This window comes from Pan troglodytes, chromosome 2, assembly GCF_028858775.2.
Source record: "Pan troglodytes isolate AG18354 chromosome 2, NHGRI_mPanTro3-v2.0_pri, whole genome shotgun sequence".
Lineage (NCBI taxonomy): Eukaryota > Metazoa > Chordata > Mammalia > Primates > Hominidae > Pan > Pan troglodytes.
Window position 1 is genome coordinate 61,906,970 of NC_086015.1, and position 20,187 is coordinate 61,927,156.

The 20,187-nt window shown below is 37.8% G+C and overlaps 1 protein-coding gene across 50 annotated transcripts in view; it reads left to right on the plus strand.

Annotated features, from left to right (window-relative positions):
* Nucleotides 1–20,187, plus strand: part of SLMAP (sarcolemma associated protein) — a 172,465-nt gene that overhangs the window by 131,785 nt on the left and 20,493 nt on the right. For 31 of the 50 annotated variants that reach the window (XM_001173848.8, XM_054680702.2, XM_009445704.5 and 28 more), the window contains 4 exons: nucleotides 1,518–1,577; nucleotides 7,985–8,065; nucleotides 8,347–8,406; nucleotides 19,369–19,491. In XM_001173848.8, the coding sequence (XP_001173848.1) occupies nucleotides 1,518–1,577; nucleotides 7,985–8,065; nucleotides 8,347–8,406; nucleotides 19,369–19,491 (324 nt within the window). Of the gene's footprint in view, nucleotides 1–1,517; nucleotides 1,578–7,691; nucleotides 7,846–7,984; nucleotides 8,066–8,346; nucleotides 8,407–19,368; nucleotides 19,492–20,187 lie in introns of those variants that run through there. The other 19 variants (XM_054680713.2, XM_054680717.2, XM_054680715.2 and 16 more) reach the window with 4 other exon arrangements.

A 20,187-nucleotide genomic window follows, 5' to 3' on the forward strand; every position in this document is an offset into this window, starting at 1 on the left:
GCAGGAGAATCATTTGAACGCGGGAGGCAGAGGTTGCAGTGAGCTGAGATTGTGTCACTGCACTCCAGCCTGGTGACAGAGTGAGACTGTCTCAAAAAAAAAAAAAAAAGTGATTATAGATTGACAAAATGCAACTCTTGAGGATGGTAGTAGAAAATGGCAAAATTTAACCGTGTAAAATAGATTCTCAATAAATATCTAAAATGGAAAAATAAAATCAATGTATTATTTAGAAATATAAATGTAAGTATCAGAAGAAATGGCTAAAAGTTGTAGGAAGTGAATTTTAGGAATGGAGTGAAGTAGGACAGAGGACAGGTAGGACAGCTTACATTATACATCTTAATCAAAATCTGTTACTTTCTGGTTTTTTTTCTTTTTTTCTGTTGTTTTTGAGATGGAATCTCGCTCTGTCCTACAGTGGCGCCATCTCTGCTCACTGCAAGCTCCGCCTCCTGGGTTCACACCATTCTCCTGCCTCAGCCTCCCGAGTAGCTGGGACTACAGGCACCCACCACCATGCCCAGCTAATTTTTTGTGTTTCCAGTAGAGACAGGGTTTCATCATGTTAGCCAGGATGGTCTCTGTCTCCTGACCTCGTGATCCACCCGCCTTGGCCTCCCAAAGTGCTGGGATTACAGGCGTGAGCCACTGCGTGCGGCCCCTCTTTCTGATTTTAAAAAGTCAGAGACAAAGTGCCACATACTGCAAAGAGCCTATGAGAAATGAAAATTAAGAAAAGGAGCCATGGGCATTGGGAGACTAGAGGCTATAATGATATTGGAGCAGTTTCAATGGTTGAGTGGTGGATGTAGACCAAGTTGCAGTTGGTTGTAAAGCAAGAGAATAGAAAATTTTCTTCACATATATTACAAATGAATAAATTGAAGGAGACCAACTGACATACAGGAGTAAATAAGGGGACACAGAATAGATACATCCTCTTCAATGAAATGTGGAATATGAAAATATGACTTTAAATTATAAAAAAGTAGCATTATACATTTACAGAGAATCCCCCATAAAACAAAACAAAATTTTTTTATTTCTTTGAATAGCTTTTCTAAAATGATTCATTTACTGAAATACATTATATAGGCATCTCTGCTGAATTATGTCAGCAGAGAACAGTAAACTATCGATATAACTTAATTTTTATTACTTCATTTGAATAAATACCTTTTCATAAATCTTTTATTTTAACTTAATAGCCTTGATCTAAAGAGGATTGCTTTATTTCTTCTGAGCCCTTTTTATAAAAAGATCTAGGCTTTTAAAATAAGGTGAAAATAAAAGGCAAATTGTCTGCCTGCCCCTAGTTTTCTGCATTAACGTGATTGCTCCGTCATAGTTCCAGTTCTCTTAGTTCCCTTTCCAGATTCAAGTTTTTATTCAAGCTTGGTCATAGGAGTAATGTTATCATCTTTAAATTTGGTCATGGAATGTGTTACACTGCCCAGCTCAGGGAAATGCTGCTCAGTTTGGGCTTGGATGGTAACGTTTATTTTCCTTGGCAGAGAAGCTGATCGTTGAAGGGCATCTAACCAAAGCGGTAGAAGAAACAAAGCTTTCAAAAGGTTTGTTTTCTGTTTTTCTATGTTTTTTGACAGTTCTTTTGGATAATGAAGGTTAGTGTATATTTTCAAGGTTATAGTGTTTTAACCATCAGTTTACTTCTTATAGCTCACAAAATAGCAAGCCAGTAACAGTATCAGATAATATATAAAATAATCAGACTTCTGTTTTAAGAAGGGTATCGTAACTGGAATGTGTCTTTTTAAGTGGATGTATTGGTTTTTTGAATGTTAGTACTTGATATAGGTTTCTTTAGGTATTAAAGATTTGTTGCAATCTCTGTCATTCCCAGCATTAATTTCAGCTTTGATCTCAAATTTTAATCAAACACAATGTAAGTCGTTTGTGATACAACTTAAGTGAAACATGCTTGCACTTCTATTTTGGGGGTTACAGTACCTTTAAAATCTCTTATGATGTTTAATATTTCCTTAATTTTTGGCATCTCAGTTTGATTTAAACAAAATTAATGACTTTCGTGAATGTAGAATCTTCTTATATTTTATGAGTAGTCCAGTAATTGCCCAAAGTAGTTTATTGTGTTAATTCTGTTACAGTTGTCAGAGAAGAAAAGTGAGTTTTAAAGCACCATATTGTCAAGTCACTTTTATACATAGGGAAATTAGGCAAATAAATTTGGTGGCATGTGTTTATCATAGTAGAACTTTCATTAGACTATACCAGTATAAAATTTAAAACTAGATTCACAGTCCTTTTGGCCAATTAAAACATTGAGTTAACAAAAGTTTGAGATACTTAATTTTAGTACATTCTATTTTATTAAAGTAACTGGATTCATTTGACTTTTTTAACCATGTAAGAGGATGGTGTTATTTCAAATATCTCGTGGTTTCCATTCTGAATTTTGTGCACGGCAGATGCCATATTTGGGGAAAAAATGCATAGAATATGCATCATTAATATTGTTTTGGCAAACAGGCATTGAGTTTCAGAACAGTGAACTATTTTTAGTACATATGGCAATTTTTTTCACCTTATTAAAGTGAGATGAGAACAGACCTTAAAATAGCTTTTACCTCACCATCCAAATACCTATTCAGATTAGTTGGTTGAATAGCCAGCACTTTGAAGTAGAGCCTTAGGAAAAAAAAAAACAATGCTTCTTTAATTAAAATATCTTGCTATCTTATCACTTATATTTAATGCATTCTAACTTAGAAAATATTTTCTTGAAATTATGTTTTATCATTATTGGAAAAGTTTTGTGCATTACTGATTTCCCTTTTTAATTTATTGTTTTTATCTTATTGATACATAATGTGCATATTTTCAGGATATGTTTTATAGTTTGATACATTTAATGTATAAAGATCAAATCAGGGTAATTAAAATATCATCACTTTAAATATTTATCTTTGTATGATTTCCTTTTAAACCTGGCTATAAACTGTTTATTGGAAGTTTTAAAGAACATGCCTTTTGATCCAGCAATTCCACTTTTGGGTTTTTAACCCTTTTTTTTTTTTCCTTGAGACGGAGTTTTGCTCTTGTTGCCCAGGCTGGAGTGCAGTGGCACAATCTCAGCTCACTGCAACCTCCACCTTCTGGGTTCAAGTGATTCTCCTGCCTCAGCCTCCTGAGTAACTGGAATTATAGGCGCATGCCACCATGCCTGGCTAATTTTGTATTTTTAGTAGAGAATGAGGTTTCACCATGTTGACCAGGCTGGTCTCAAACTCCTGACCTCAGATGATCCACCCGCCTCGGCCTCCCAAAGTGCTGGGATTACAGGTGTGAGCCACCGTGTCCGGCCTGGGTTTTTAATCTTAAAGAACAAATTGGACTAATGAGCAAGAATATTTATTTCAGTGTTGTTTAAAAGCAACAAGAGGAAAGCATTAGGGTCCATTAATAAGGGTATTTATTAAATAAATTATGGCAAATAAGTCCATGTAAATGAATAGAATATATTCTTTAAGAATAATACAAATATAAGTTTTAAATACTCAGGGATTTTTCTATCAGTAGTGAACATTTTACTAGCACCTTTCACAGTTAATAGGCAAAGATATGCTAATCCTTGTAACAAACCAGATGGCTGAAATAAGTTACGTTTTAAATCGAGCTATAAAGTGTTTTCTTTTGGATTTGGCTAAATTGTCTTTAATTGGCAATGTTTTTGGTGGAATTTTGTTGTTTGGACTGAAAATAGTAGTTGCCATAAATGAACAATTACCAACTGTTACCAGTCTTACCTCTTCTCTTACCTCTAGAAGATGTATCACCTAATGCAAAATGTGCTTTCTGTTTAATCTCTAACTCAACTTGCAGTCATTACATGTCTATATATAGCTTTGGAGGTAGAAGTAGAAAGAATATGTGTAGATAATTCTACCACTAATTAGCTGTACGCCCTCAGGCAACTTCAGTTCTTTAAACCTCAGTTCCCTCACTTGTGAAGTGAGATTGACAAAATGTGAGCCACCACTCATGGTCTTGTGTTTCATTCTTGAATAGATTTGATTTGCCTCTATATAACTATAGTATCAGGACACAACATTGAGGATCCATGACTTGACTTGCTAAAAACATGCTTTCTGGCCAACCTTGGTGACTCACACCTGTAATGCCAGTATTTTGGGAGGCCAAGATAAGAGGATCGCTTGAGCCCAGGAGTTCGAGACCAGCCTGGGCAACGTAACAAGACACTGTCTCTTAAAACACACACACACACACACAAACAAACTTTCTTTCTTTTTTTTTTTTTTTGGAGATGGAGTCTCGCTCTGTTGCGCAGGCTGGAGTGCAGTGGCTCAATCTCGGCTCACTGCAAGCTCTGCCTCTGGGGTTCGTGCCATTCTCCTGCCTCAGCCTCCCAAGTAGCTGGGAGTACAGGTACCCACTACCATGCCTGGCTAATTTTTTGTAGTTTTAGTAGAGATGGGGTTTCACTGTGTTACCCAGGATGGTCTCGATCTCCTGACCTCTTGATCCGCCCGCCTCGGCCTCCCAAAGTGCTGGGATTACCAAAGTTGCTTTCTTATTCAGAGTAGATATATGCTTTCAATCATCCTTTAAAAAAAAAAAATACCTACTAGGTACTAGGCACTGTTCTGTGCACTGGGAATATAGCAGTTAATGAAACAGACATTCCAGCCTGGGCAACATAGGGAGACCCTATCTCTTCAAAAAAATAAAATAAAAAATTAGCCAGATGTGGTGGTGCACACCTGTGGTCCCAGCTAATCAGCACGCTCAGGTGGGAGGATGGCTTGAGCCCAGGAAGCCAAGGCTGCAGTGAGCTGCAGTTGTGCCACTGTGCTCCAGCCTGGGCAACAGAGCAAGACCCTGTCTGAAAAATAAAAAAGAAAGAAAAGAAAAAAAAAAAAAACAGGCAATCTCTGCCATCAGGGAGTTATATTCCAATGAGATCTTGATGGAAAATTTGGCCCTACCTTTAAGGCAACTTTACCTTCCCAGCTAATACTCTAAATATAGAGTAAGAGTTCCTTCTAGGCTAGAAGAATACTTTTGCAAATATACTTCCTATTTACCTAATATTTTAATCCTAAAATTGCCAAAAATATTAAAATCAGGGAGAGCTGTTTTCCTGTTTTCCTTTTTGTTCTTCCAGAGTGGTTCCTTTTGTAACCATATATGGAGATTAGATGTATTAGCCTCTTTTATTTGAGAATGTAACTTTGTGATCGAAACTAGAACATTCAGAAATGTCTGATTTTAGCATACTATGAATGCAGCAGCGGTCACAGATTAGATTCCCATGGGCCTCCATGGCCAGTGACTTCACTTCTAATCTAAGTTCCCCGTCGCTAAGCAGTTGACCTTTGACTACAAATGGCAGTGAGAAAAGAAGCAAAGACTTCTTGAAATTCATCACCCATTTCATAAGTTAAGCCACAAATTCTGGGGGTATTCTTATATGGAATAGCCATAACAAGTTATATTTTAATGTTGTATTAAATATTTTGACAGTAATGGTTTTAGATGTGTTTCTAATTTCTTTCAAAATAGAAAATATATTTTAATTTCCTTGATTTTAAAACAATATATATATATCTACAAATTTTTCAGTGTATGACTATGTGAAGTTAAAAAGTAAATGTCCACCATGTCCCTATCCCCAAAAATAACTAATGATGTCTCTGTTGTAGATCCTTCCAGACCTTGAATAAATATATGCAATTAAAAATTCATAGATAAATGTATAACTATTTTTAATCTACATGGGGTCATATTATACATACTGCTCTTTATTAGGCTTTTTACTTAGTAGTAAATATATCTTGAATAGTTTTCATTCCATAATATATGTATTTCATTTTCCCATAATGAACAATACTTCAGTGAGCATTATGTATTGGATATGTGCTGTGTTACTTCCTTTAGGAAAAGTACTAGAAGTGGGCATGCATGTACAAACAGTGAAATCAGGTCTGTAACATTATAAAAATATATGCTTTATAAATTTATAATCTCACTAAGGAAAGAAGATATATACACATACACAGAATAATACAAAATAAAGTATGATTAATTGAGGAAACAAAAGACACAAAGATACAATTAAAAGGAGCACCATGGTGGAGAAATGAAGACTTCCTTAGAGTTGATGGGACTTAAACTGTATATTACAGAATGAATAGGCCAAGTAGAGAAAATGGCTCTTTTGAGGTTAGGGAAATATTGAATCAAACAAATAATTGCAGGACATAATGCAGGCATGTATTAGCCCTATAATGAAGCTAGCATGACCAGAGCAGAGCTCCTGTGGGAAATAATGTAGGGACCAGATTACGGCTAAATTCTGCTATGTAAAGCTTGACTGAGGCCTTGTGGAGAATGGGGAGATAGGATTTCCATATAGGATTTCATTCAGAGAAATGACATTTTCTGCAAATGCTACCCTAAAGAATGCCATAGGCCAGGTGTGGTGGCTCACACCTGTAATTCTAGCACTTGGGAGGCTGAGGTGGGAGGATTACTTGAGCCCCGGAGTTCAAGACTAGCCTGGGCAACATAGTGACACCCCCTCTAAAAAAAAAAAAAAAAAAAAAGAAAGGAATTCCATATTATGTACAGATGTGCCATTACAGATGAGGATCTGGGGCCTAATTAATTGCCAGTCATCTTTAATAAACTATTGGGCCTATAGTTAGGATTTCTGAGGACAATTCTTTGAAAATTAGGCCTAAGATGGCTTCATTGGACCAGGCAGAAGACCTCTTGTAAACAATTTCAAAACTTTTTTTTTCTTTCTTTCTTTATTTTGAGACAGAGTCTTGCTCTGTCACCCAGGCTGGAGTGCAGTGGCACAATCTCGGCTCACTGCAACCTCCACCTCCCGAGTTCAAGCAATTCTCTGCCTCAGCCTCCCGAGTAGCTGGGATTACAGGTGCCCAGCACCATGCCCAGCTAATTTTTTGTATTTTTTGTAGAGATGGGGTTTCACCATCTTGGCCATGCTGGTCTTGAACTCCTGACCTCGTGATCCATCCACCTCGGCCTCCGAAAGTGCTGGGATTGCAGGCGTGAGCCACTGCGCCTGGCCCTAAACTTTTTAAAAAGTTTTTTCTTGGCCAGGTGCAATGGCTCATGCCTGTAATTCTAGTGCTTTGGGAGGCTGAGACGGGAGGATCAGTTTAGCCCAGGAGTTTGAGACCAGCCTAGGCAACATAGCAAGACCTCATCTCTACTAAAAATTTAAAAAAGATATCTGGGTACAGTGGCATGGTCCTGAAGTTCCAGCTGCTCAGGGGGCTGAGGCAGGAGGATCCCTTGAGCCTAGGAGGTCAAGGTTGTAGTGAGCTGTGTTTGTCCCACTGCACTCCAGCCTGGACAACAGAGCAAGACGCTGTCTCAAAAAAAGAAAAAAAGTTTTTTCTTACTGTGATTCAGGGACAGTTATCTTTAGAAATAAAAGGCTGTTAATTTTCTTATTTTAAGTGGCACTTTTTTATAAGAACTGATCGTGGTTTTTTTTTTTAAGAGTTTTATTATTTGAGTACAAATCTTACTAAAGCAGCCTTCTTACTAGTGTTTTTATGTAACAGAGCCTTCTCCTTTAATCATCTTTATACAGTGTCCACATTGTCCTGGGAATTGTACTATATTTGTTGCAGTTCTTTGAATACTTTAGCAAAGCTTGCTTCGTTTTTGTTTCCAGTTGGCAAGTGGACAGCCTTGAACAAAAGCCCCAGCCCTCAGCAAAGCAGACATGATCCACATTATAATTTAATATGAGCTACGTGTAATAACCAGCATTCCATTTTGGACAAGGGTGGTGAAGAAGTAAGAGATTCAGTGACCTGACCTATTTTAAAAGTACTTTGCGTACCTGTAGATTTTGAGCATTCATAGCCTGAAGCAGTTTTATTGATATAAGATATTTAACTATAATAAGATTTTACTTCTATTTTTTTCTTGGTAGAAAATCAGACAAGAGCAAAAGAATCTGATTTTTCAGATACTCTGAGTCCAAGCAAGGAAAAAAGCAGTGACGACACTACAGGTGAGTTTTAACCTAATGTTTACAGACCTGCAGCTGTTAATGGCAGTTTAGTTATATAGGTTAATGTGAGTGGAGATTTCAAAGTATGTGTTTGGGGGAAAAAAAAACGCTTCCATTTATCAAGTCATCCCCTTTGAATGCTGGATATTTTGTTAAAACTACTTTCAACTACCCGAATATAATAGCTGTATCAATTCCAATTGTTTGTTTTGATAACAATAGCTTGCTGATAGATCTGAATACTGTCTGTAATTATATATGTATTTTTTTCCTCTCTGTAGACGCCCAAATGGATGAGCAAGACCTAAATGAGCCTCTTGCCAAAGTGTCCCTTTTAAAAGGTACTTTAACATGTTTTTATGACATCGTAAACCAGGGTATCAAATCACCCTTTGCCATAAAATCTGTTCTAGATATTATGTGAAGTTTTAATTTTTAGTTAAGAGATTAAGATAGGTTCTGTAAAGTAGCAGGGACTAAAAATTTAAAGTTTTGGTGTTTATACCCAATATTTCAAACTATTGTTGAATAATTTGGATCAGTCAAGATTACGAGGGACAAAGTGTTAAGTGGTAGAATATGAAATGCAGCTGTGTTTTTTGTTTACCCTTGTGTCTCTAATAGGAATTTATTAGCGCTTTTAACATAATTAGAATAAGGTGAAAATCTTAACTTTCTTGAAAGACTCACCGGTTTACTCTGTTATCATATGGTAGCAGTTGTAAATTTCCTTATTTTCTGGTCTTCTTCATCTTCTAGTAAATATCCGCAGGTTCTTATGACACTCTTCTAGAAATTTTGGGCTAAGAAACTTTAGGTGGATGGCCAGGCATGGTGGCTCACGCCTGTAATCTCAGCACTTTGGGAGGCTGAGGCAGGTGGATCATCTGAGGTCAGGAGTTTGAGACCAGCCTGACCAACATGGAGAAACCCTGTCTCTACTAAAAATACAAGATTAGCTGGGTGTGGTGGCGCATGCCTGTAATCTCAGCTACTTGGGAGGCTGAAGCAGGAGAATTGCTTGAATGCAGGAGGCAGAGGTTGTGGTAAGAGGTCATGCCATTGCACTCCAGCCTGGGCAATAAGAGCAAAACTCCATCTCAAAAAAAAAAAATGAAAAAAAGAAAGAAATTTTAGATGTTGATAAGATAAGTAATGCATGTAATTAACTCTGTCTCACCTCTAAACAGGAAGTACATTTCTTGATATTTACTTGTTTAGAATGAAGTGGGTAGAAAATAAATCAGCATTTATAAAAATGTTTTTAAAATAAAGTTCCTTGGGGATAGTTTACTGGAAAATTGTCAACATTCAGTCTCTTTTATGTTGCCTTATTGTACACAAGAAAAATTGACATATGTTGTAAGTTCAGCCCAGTGGGTTTATTTAAAATGTTGGTAGTGGTGTACTAACACCAGACAGCTCTCTGGGATCAGAGTGACAGTAGCAGCCTGTAGAAATTTCTCTTTGTGGAAGTGCCTATTTTTCTGGCTGGACTAATAGGGAATCTCCTTGTCCAGACCCCGAGCTTTGGGATTATATAAGGAAGGAGCACTCTTACTGATTTGTACTCTTCTTAGGTGATCTTTGGTGTTGATAAGACATGCTTTTTTTCTAATGTCATAATAATAAATATAAGTTAATGTTGGTATGATCCAGAACTCTCATCTCAGAAATGCAATACCATTATTGTGTAAAATGTAGTTACTGATACTGAAAGAATGTCAGACCCTATGGGCCTTTATGGGAACGTGGAGAAAAAAGAAGGGAGGTAAATGAGTAATGAACACACCCATACAAAAGTAGCCCTCTTTATGGTCTTTTGCACTACAGAACTCTCTTTTTTCTTTTTCTTTTTTTCTTTTTGTAGGTACATAGTAGGTGTATATATTTATAGGGTACATGAGATGTTTTGGTACAGGCATTCAGTGTTACAGAAATCTTTTCAATAGCCAACTTAAGACTGAGTATAGTGTTTATGATTGTGTTAATTGTATTCAACTATTATTAGTGCTTTTGTGATTTTTGTCAGTCTGTTTTAGATTTGATTTTTATCCCATTGCCTACCACAATGCAGGTATTCAGTAAAACTCAGATATTTGATGAATTAATTGATAATGGACTTCTTACATTAAAATTATAAAGCCACAAGAGCATTAGGAAAGTAACACTAGCCACAAAGCTAAGAGCCAAAGAACTCTGGGTTCAGTCATAGGTTTGCCATTTATTTGTAATATGTCCTTGGCAAATTGCTTAACTGCTCTGTGATTCAGGGTTTTTTCATGTATTAGACTGGCGAAAACCAACTTTATAGGATTATTGTGAAGATTGAATGAAAGGGTGTGCATGGACCACTTACCATGGTGTTGGGAACATAAAATGTTAACCACCATAATGAAGACACTGATCATGATGATGATGGTGATTGATAAAAGCAGGCCTATCTGTTGAAGGACTCTGAGTAACTCCATATTAATTGAATAAGATTGTGGAGTTTTAAAATTATTTCCTATAGTATTTAGGAACAAGGATTTGTTTGTAATGGATTTTTTCTAATTAGTAATGCATTTATTTGTTTGTTACTTGCCAGATAATCAGGAAAAAATATTTTTAATCCATGAGTAGCACCAAACAGTATCTATAAAAGTACTTACAATATAGCCTGGGAAGTCAGACTCAAGGAACAGGGAATGAAAGGGGAAAGATGTAGGAAAAGATTGGAAAATACAAGATGCATGTGGAGCTGGCGGCCTGTGTGCAGATGCTATTAGTAATTGCTTCAGGTGCCATTGATGAAGATGGGTCAGAGTTTCCCTAACCTTGCTTTACGTTAAGGTGAAAGAACTTCTAAAATTTTTCTTTACATTTCTGTATGATTGCCAACTTTTTTGTTAATGAAGTAGTATCTTTATAAATACCTGCTGAAAGATTTTGTGGCTTGATTTTATTTTTATGAATTTTTTTACTTATTTTGTTTTGTTTTGTTTTTAGAGACAGGGGTCTTGCTAAGTTGGTCAGGTTGGTCTTGAACTTCTGAGCTCAAGCGTTCCTCTCACCTCAGCCTCCCACCTCAGCTTCCCAAGTAGCTGGGACTACAGGCATGCACCACCCTACCCGACTTGTTTACTCTTTCACTTTGTTTCTCTTTCTCTCTCTGTCTCTCTCTCTTTTTGCAGCTTGATTTTAAGAACAGACTGTCAAGTCAGTCAGTGATTGGATGTAAAGAAAAATCATCTAGGTAGAAGGAGGCATATTTTAGAAGAGTCTCCAAGAGATAATTATCATAGCCCTTTATGGTCATTATTGTTTTTCTTTTGTAAAGTTTCTCTTGTAAGAGTTTTACAAATTCTTAAAAGTGATGTATTACTGGTACTTTTTAGAAACATTTATGTTATGCTTGATTATGTGTGGTTATGGTTTGTATCTGTATAATTAGGTTCAATAGACTGACATAATTTTCTCTTAAAAGTGTAAATTACTAGACAACAGTGTTGACCTTTAGAGCTATATAAGGAAGCTACATATAAGTAGCCTCTTTATTTTCCTCATTCAAACTCTGTGCCTGACTTCCTGAACCATTATTTTCAAGTTTTTTTCCCCCTTTTTAAAAAATAGCCAATCTTTTTCTTTAGATTTATTGTGTACGACTTGTCACATTAGTCAGCTAGGACAAGGAAAATAATAATAAACATTCATTATGAGATAAAATGATGATAGCAGTAGTACCTTTTCCCTGATATAGTAATCATTTCTATCTATTTAGTTACTTTTAAATGAGAAATAAGTTGATCAAACTATGTTTTCTGTATGCTTGAAACCATCTCCCATAAAATGTTTTTTAAAATTGGAATTCACTTCAAATCATGTCTGTTGCAAATTTGCTCTATTTGGGGAACCTTGCCAGGGACTGCAGTGGTTTTAAAGTCTAATAAGACTGTCGGGCCGGACGTAGTGGCTCATGCCTGTATTCCCAACCCTATGGGAGGCTGAGGCGGCCTGATCACTTGAGCCCAGGAGTTTGAGACCAACCTGGGCAACATGGCAAAACCCCATCTCTACAAAAATTAGCCAGGCATGGTGGTGCATGCCTATAGTCTCAGCCACTCAGAAGGCTAAGGTGGGAGGATCACTTGAGCCCAGACGGCAGAGGTTGCAGTCAGCCCAGATCATGCCACTACACTCTAGCCTCGGTGACAGAGCAAGACTCTGTCCCAAAAACAAAAGCAAAAATCTATCCTCTGGATTTAAGGAATTTCAAGGCAAATTAGTGATAGTACATTTTTAAAAACTTTGTATTTTCCTTGTGCCTCAACATCGCCACAAACAGGCCGTAAACACTCTGCCCTGGCAACCAGATGCACCAGTATGATAAGGCTGGTCCCTGCCACAAGTTCCCCTTCATAACCTTCCCTCGCAGTGGCCTAGTGAAATTTAACGAAATCACCTCGTGCCTTTTGTTTGTGTATCCTGACCCCCAATACAAGCATTTGCCTACAGGTCCTCACTCTATCAGTTATACCTATTTGGCTGAACCCATTCTTTGGGCTTCTCCCATATGGTTCCCTGCATGGTGTACCTTGCCTCCCTCTCTAGGACCTTTGAGTATAATAAACCCTTTGATTTCATTTACCTCTCCAAGTATAATTCCCACAGCTATGTTGGAGTGATCCTTGAGGACCCCACAGGGAGACTTACTCCCTCCCCCATTTACCACACAGAGAGTTATAGATGATAAGCTGATTATTGGTGGTTGTTGCCATCAGGAGTCAAAGAAAAGAGAATGCCCAGGGTTTTTTTGTTTGTTTGTTTGTTTGTTTGTTTCAGAGGATAGGGAAGAAAGGCATTTTGAGTTTCATGGGACAAGAGTCATTTGAAATGACTCTATAAATAGTGTGTCTTACCATATGTGATATATTCAGTGATTAAGAAAAACTAAACCTAAATCTGATCAAGACTCTAGCTCCAACTGCCAATTTGCAGGACATACAAAGAACTAGGCACGTATTCTAAATGATGTGATGGGGATACAACCAGCAAAATCCAGAATGTGGAAGATTCTACAGGACATACAACCCAGTTTCTTTAGCAATTAAATTAGAAGGGGAAAAAAAGGAAAGGGGATGGGGGAAATCCTATAAATTAAAAGAGATTTAAGAGTTATGTCGGCCAGGTGTGGTGGCTCACACCTGTAATCCTAGCATTTTGGGAGGCCAAGGTGGGCAGATCACTTGAGGTCAGGAGTTCGAACCTAGCTTGGCCATCATGGTGAAACCCTGTCTCTACTAAAAATACAAAAAATTAGCTGGGCTTGGTGGTGCACACCTGTAATCCCAGCTACTTGGGAGGCTGAGGCAGGAAAATCTCTTGAACCCGGGAGGCAGAGGTTGCAGTGAACCAAGATCATGCCACCACACTCCAGCCTGGGTGACACAGCGAGACTCCATCTCAAAAAGAAAAAAAGAGAGAGAGATGTCAACTAAATACAATGTATGAACCTTGTATGAATCTTCATTCAAACAATTCAACTGTAAAATAAATTTGGAACAATGGAAAATTTTAATACTGACTGAATATCAAACAATTAAGAAACTGCTCATTTTTTCCAGTGTGATCATAGTATTATAGATATTATTTCTTTTTAGTCTTGTCTTAAACATTTTAGAGTTTTTTTATATTTACATCTATAAAATATTTTTAAATGGGTAGGATTACAAGAAGAGTAGATAAAAATACCTTCTTAGAAAAAGGAAATATTAAAAATCACAAGCTAGATCAAATGGGTTTGGTTTGAGGATTGATAAGTATAATTAAAGTTTGTTCACATAATCCTTTGAGTGTTTTGTAAGATAGAGTGATCATTATAACAATTCAGTGGCTTCTGAGCACAGCAATGATATGATCAGATCTGCTGATCTGATCTGGGGAAGTTTATTGAATGAACTGGAGTGGATAGAGGCTACAGGTAAGGCAGTCAAGAGGCTTAATCATTTGAGAGTCTGAACTAGGGTAATTACTGTGGAAATTTCAGATAGCAAAAACCACTTGGGGCCTTGGTAATCTTATCTAGAATCCATTGGCCTGAGACACTAAATATGGGAGAGAGATGGAAGTCAGCTATGACTCCAGTATTTGACCCTGAGTGACTGAAAATTTAGAAATATTTATTTCTGGAAGAAAAGGTGTCCTGGTGGTAGCTGGGATGGTTTTAATTTGGCACATGCTAAACAGGAAGAGTGACCATGGGTTTGCCTGGAACCATTTATGGCTATTGTCCCAGCATAATTATCGTCAAAAGTGCTCTCTTTCATATTCAAAGCTGTCCCAATTTTATACGGTCACCCTAGGAACTGGAGATGCAGCTGGATGTGCAGAACAGAAACTAGAACCAACAAGTCATTTTCATTTATTTCTCAGATGTTTTATTGACCTGAGAGATACAGAGATAAGATACACAAGAAGGCTATAGACAGAAGATAGGAACTAGGTTTGGAAATTCTCTGCACAGGGGTGAACAATGGTAGCAGAGGGAATTTCTAGTGAAAGAAAAGAACAATGGTGAAAGTAAAAGAGCCAAAAAGATCCAGCTGTTGAGAAGGAAGCTGGCAGTTCAGAAAGAGTGGCAAAGGGGTAAGAATTGAAAATAAGAGGCTGCTACCTTAGGCTATTTGACATGGCCAAACATACCCACAATGGAAAGATGATCTTCCTGCATTGTGAAGGTTGTTCTCATCAACCAAGCCTGCAATGACTAGACATTCTAAAGAGAAGAGTGATGGCAATGGAAAGAGGACACATCCACTTGCCAGGTCACTTCTATCAGTTGATGACATGCCACATGTTATGGCTAGATCAGCTTTCCACAAGTATGCACATGCAAAATAGAACTTGGGAAAAAAATCTTTGATTTGGCCCTTTACCAAGTGGATCAGTGTGTCAGAGTTCAGTTGAGCAAAGGTCAGAGTTTAAGTTGAATCTCCAGTCACTCTTTTGAAGATATTTGGTGATGCCAAATTTAATTTAGGATATTATGTAGGTAAGTATTCTGTCAGTTCATTTATAGTGTGAATTTACAGGATTTAGCCTTAGTCTGAGAAAAACTGGCCCCTGGCCCAGACTATACACCAGGCAGTTCTAAACATATACAATTCATGTTAAGGAAAAAACAGATTCTGTTGATCTTTACAACTTACATTACTCCTAAATAACATTTATTTCCATGTGACTTGCATGTCTAAATAAAATGAATTTGGCTTAGTAAGGCTTTCATTTATCTTCATCTAAACGCTTTTCCACCAGTACTCATCACAAGACTCCCCAAGGTTATGAAGCAGATTGATATAGAAACTCCATTTCTAGGACAAAAACGAGGCACCTTGAGAATGGACCCAAGCCATAATAAACTAATAATGCATTTTCCCACACAACCATATAAAATACAGTGAGCCCTTGATCAACCTTTGCACAAAAAGAATTGCTCATTAAGTCTTTGATTTTTTAAAAAATGGCACTTGGTTTTCTAGAAAGAGGATCTGCACACTAACTATTCGATTTGTTTGAATATAGTCAGATTATTATGTCTGTGTTTATTAGGCTTAATTTGAAAAGATTTTTGGTTAGTATCTCCACTTCTATGATCAAACACTATAGAGTTCAAGACCAGCCTGGGCAACATAGTGAGACCCTGTGTCTACCAAAAAACTACAAATCTTAGCCAGGCACAGAGGTACATGCCTGTAGTCTGAGCCATTCTTGAGGCTGAGGTGTGAGAATCACTTGAGCCCAGGAGGTAGAGCCTGCAGTGAGTAGACATTGTGACACTGCGCTCCAGCTTGGCCAACAGAGCAGACCCTGTCTTGAAACAAAAGAAAACAAAACAAAGAATCAGTTGCAGACATGATAGCCTTTATGCTTAAATACCTCAGTATACATTTCTTATTTATCTTATGTAACTACCATACAATTCTCAAAATTAAGAAATTAACATGGGTACATTACTATTCTCAAATCCAAATACCTGTTCACATTTTGACAGTTGTCTCAGTAATGTTCTTTATGACATGGCCCAGCATGGTAGCTCATACCTGTAATCCCAGCACTTTGGGAGGCCGAGGATCACTTAAGCCCAGGAGTTCGAGTTTATCTCCCAGGGGACATTTGGCAATATCTGGAGACATTTTAGTTGTTGTAAACTGGGGTGTGGGCCAGGGTGGAGGAGGGGTACTGAATCTAGTCGATAGAGACCAGGAAAACTACTAAACATTCTACAATTCATAGGGTAGTCCCACAGCAAAGAATTTATTCAGCCCTGGTGCAACATAGCAAGACCCCATCTCTACAAAAAATTAAAAATTTTGCTGGGCATGGTGGCACGTGCCTGCAGTCCCAGCTACTCAGGAGGCTGAGGAAGGGGGATAGCTTGAGCCCAGGAGGTCAAGTTGAGGCTGCAGTGAACTGTGATGGCACAACTGCACTCTAGCCTGGGCAACAGAGCAAGACCCTGTCTCAAAAAAAGAGAAACCAAGATCTAAATGTTTGGTGTCCTCATGGCTACTGGTGTATAATTGCTTCTAGGCCCACTCAGTGGACAGACTTAAGAAGTGTGTGTGTGGTTCTGTGTGTATGTGTGTGTATGCAGTTGCACACATATCTATATTTATTTCTATATATTTCTCTATATCTCCAAATCTATTCAAGTTCATACCCTACACCAGAGGATTAATCCTTTTTTTTCTTTTTCTATTTTGATACAGAGTCTCACTCTGTTGCCCAGGCTGGAGTGCAGTGGCATGATCTCGGCTCACTGCAGCCTTGGCCTCCTGGGTTCAAGCGATTCTCCTGCCTCAGCCTCCCAAGTAGCTGGGACTACAGGTGTGCATCACCAAACCCAGTTAATTTTCGTATTTTTAGTAGAGACGGGTTTTACCATGTTACCTAGGTGGGTTTTGAACTCCTGACCTCAAGAGATCTGTCTGCCTTGGCTTCCCAAAGTACTGGGATTACAGGTGTGAGCCACTGTGCCCGGCCCAGGGGATTAATTCTATCTTACCTGTTTTCATATCTGTAATTTTCTTCTTCAACAGTGAGAAAAGTGGCTTCATTTATCTGCAACGTATTTATTTGAGCCTTTTTAGAATACACAGAAAGTTGTTTCAGAATTAATAGCCAGTGCTTTTGTAGAAAAGAAACCTGTGTATAAAATTTTTTCTGATTATCAAATTATTAACATACAGCAATAGTCCTCAACACAGGACATTTTACCTCCCAGGGGACATTTGGCAATATCTGACCAGGAAAACTACCAAACATCCTACAATTCATAGGGTAGCCCCACAGCAAAGAATTTATTCAGCCCAAAATGTCAGTAGTGCTGAGGTTGAAAAACTCGATCACAGAGCAAGGAAAATACCTACACAAGGAATTAATGTCGATGTTTTTGTCAAACCACTTGAATGTAAGATGCAAGCATCATGATGCTTCTCTTCTAAATACTCCTTAAAAAAAAAAAAAAAAGAGCATTATCCTATATAATGACAAATCCAGAAACGGGGGCCAGGACCTTTGCAGACTCCAGTGGATAGTGTTGAAAGAGCTGTGAGAGAAGTTTTGTAGCTAATGCAACAGTGTTTCTGCCACTGGAAAAATCTCTCTCTCTACATGCCCCTTCCCTGGCCCGAAGACCTTTTGAAGGAAGAATTGATAAGTTGACTAGAGTAGCTGAACCCAGAATCAAATTTTTTTCTTTCTTTTTTTTTTTTGTTTTTTTTTTTTTAGAGACACAGTCACTCTCTGTCGCCCAGGCTGGAGTGCAGTGGCGCGATCTTGGCTCATTGCCACCTCTGCCTCCCAGGTTCAAGCAATTCTCGTGCCTCAGCCTCCTGAGTAGCTGGGATTACAGGCACGCACCACCACACCCAGCTAATTTTTAGTAATTTTAGTAGAGATGGGGTTTCCGCATGTTGCCCAGGCTGGTCTCAAACTCCTGACCTCAAGTGATCTGCCTGCCTCAGCCTCCCAGAGTGCTAGGATTACAGGCATGAACCACCGCGCCTAGGCCAGAATACAATTTTTCTAGAGAGAAAAATAGGATATAATCTATGAATATGAATATATATATATATATAATTTCCAAAACCTATTGTAATTGTATTGTGAAAGTTATTCTTAGCTCTTTTTTGATGGATTGAAGTTATTATGCTGAGGTACTTATAAACCAAGGTGATACTCAAATAGAATTCATTAGAACAATATGGCTTACCTGATGATGTATTTATTTCAGGCAGTGTTCAGTAGCAGAAGGTTTTAAAAAATTAAAAAGCAGAATGATTGGAGAGGAAGGAGTTTAGGGGAAGGGGCATATTTGAAATAGAATGCTGGATTTAATTTATTTCGGTAAAACCACTTAGGTTACATCATTTAATATATTCAGCAGATTTTTGTTGTTGTTGCGGTTTTTTTTTTTTTTTCTTTTTGATACAGAGTCTCACTCTGTTGCCCAGGCTGGAGCGCAGTGGCGCGATCTCGGCTCACTGCAACCTCTGCCTCTTGGGTTCAAGCAGTTCTCCTGCCTCAGCCTCCCAAGTAGCTGGGACTACTGGCACCTGCCACCACGCCTGGCTAATTTTTTGTGTTTTTAGTAGAGACGGGGTTTCACCGTATTAGCCAGGATGGTCTCGATCTCCTGACCTCGTGATCCGCCTGCCTCATCCTCCCAAAGTGCTGGGATTACAGGCATGAGCCACCACGCCCGGCTCAGATATTTGTTATATGTGTGTGTTGGGGAAATGATGATGACAAAGTAGGCTCAGTAGAGCTTTCAGCCTAGTTTTTATTTTATGTTCCACAACTAGGGTAATTGTGCTAAAATTTAGCTGTTACTTGAAGAAAAGTTTCTTTTTGTTTTCCATATCCAGTTAAGTTCCAAGTGAAATTTTTCTGACTGGTTATCAAGAAATTTCAAAATTGATGAAGAAGTATAGCATTTTGCTCATCTCACTGAATTTCAAGTCTTAATAAGCAATGAGTTATAATCTATCACTGTCTATTTTGATGCTAAAATTGTGAATATATAATTTATGTTAATATATTTTTATAATGTCATCACCATGATTACTAATATATATAACTGTATTTGTATTTTCTCCCAACTACTAAAATGCTTACTATAATTTGCTTCTAAGTTTTATTTAACTCAGTTGTTCTATGTTGTTTATGCATGTGCAAACATGAGAGAGATTACCAGTCTTTTATTGTAGATTATAGTGTGATACTAACTCTTGCTTTTAAAATAAACATGTTTTTGTCAGATGACTTGCAGGGTGCACAGTCAGAAATTGAGGCAAAGCAAGAAATACAGCATCTTCGAAAGGAATTGATCGAAGCCCAGGAGCTAGCTAGAACAAGTAAACAAAAATGCTTTGAACTTCAAGGTGAGATCAAGATTACTTTGGTTCTTTAGGGATGTGTGGAGGCAGCACAATATAATTGGGTGGCCCCAAACTTGGAGTCCGGAGGCATGTTCCAGATTCACAACTTTATGAGATATGTGATCTTGGTATATTTACTTGACCTCTCTAAACTTGTGTTTCAGGTCAGTAAAATGAGGAGAGTTACAGTTGCTCTACCTTCACACTGTTGATGTGAAAATCAAGTAAGATCTTTACTAACTGAAAGATCTTAATAGTTAATTGCATATTAAGTACAACAGAAGGAAAACTCAAATTTCTAAATTTTTGTTATGCCTAATGTTAGCTAATGTCCTGGCCACATTCTTTTCTAGTAGCTCACTTATCTATAGGTCATAAGCCAGTGGAGTCTGTGCAGTTCCCTAGAGCTTACATTTCTGTATCATTCATAGTAACTACCTGGTTGCAGACAATTAGTATCTCAAAGAGTCTTAAAATGAGAAAGGGAATGACCTCTGGAGCCCTCATGTTCTCCAAGATGGCCTTCCTGCCTAGTAGGAAGATTTACATCCCAGGAGGGAACTAGGAACTTCTTGTTACTACTTCTTTCCTTTCCTAATTCTCAAAGAAATTAGAATTGGTATTCACTTAACTTGAACCTTTTGGAGGATCCAGGCTAATATATTAAATTACAATGAACAAATATTTAATAAATAGCAA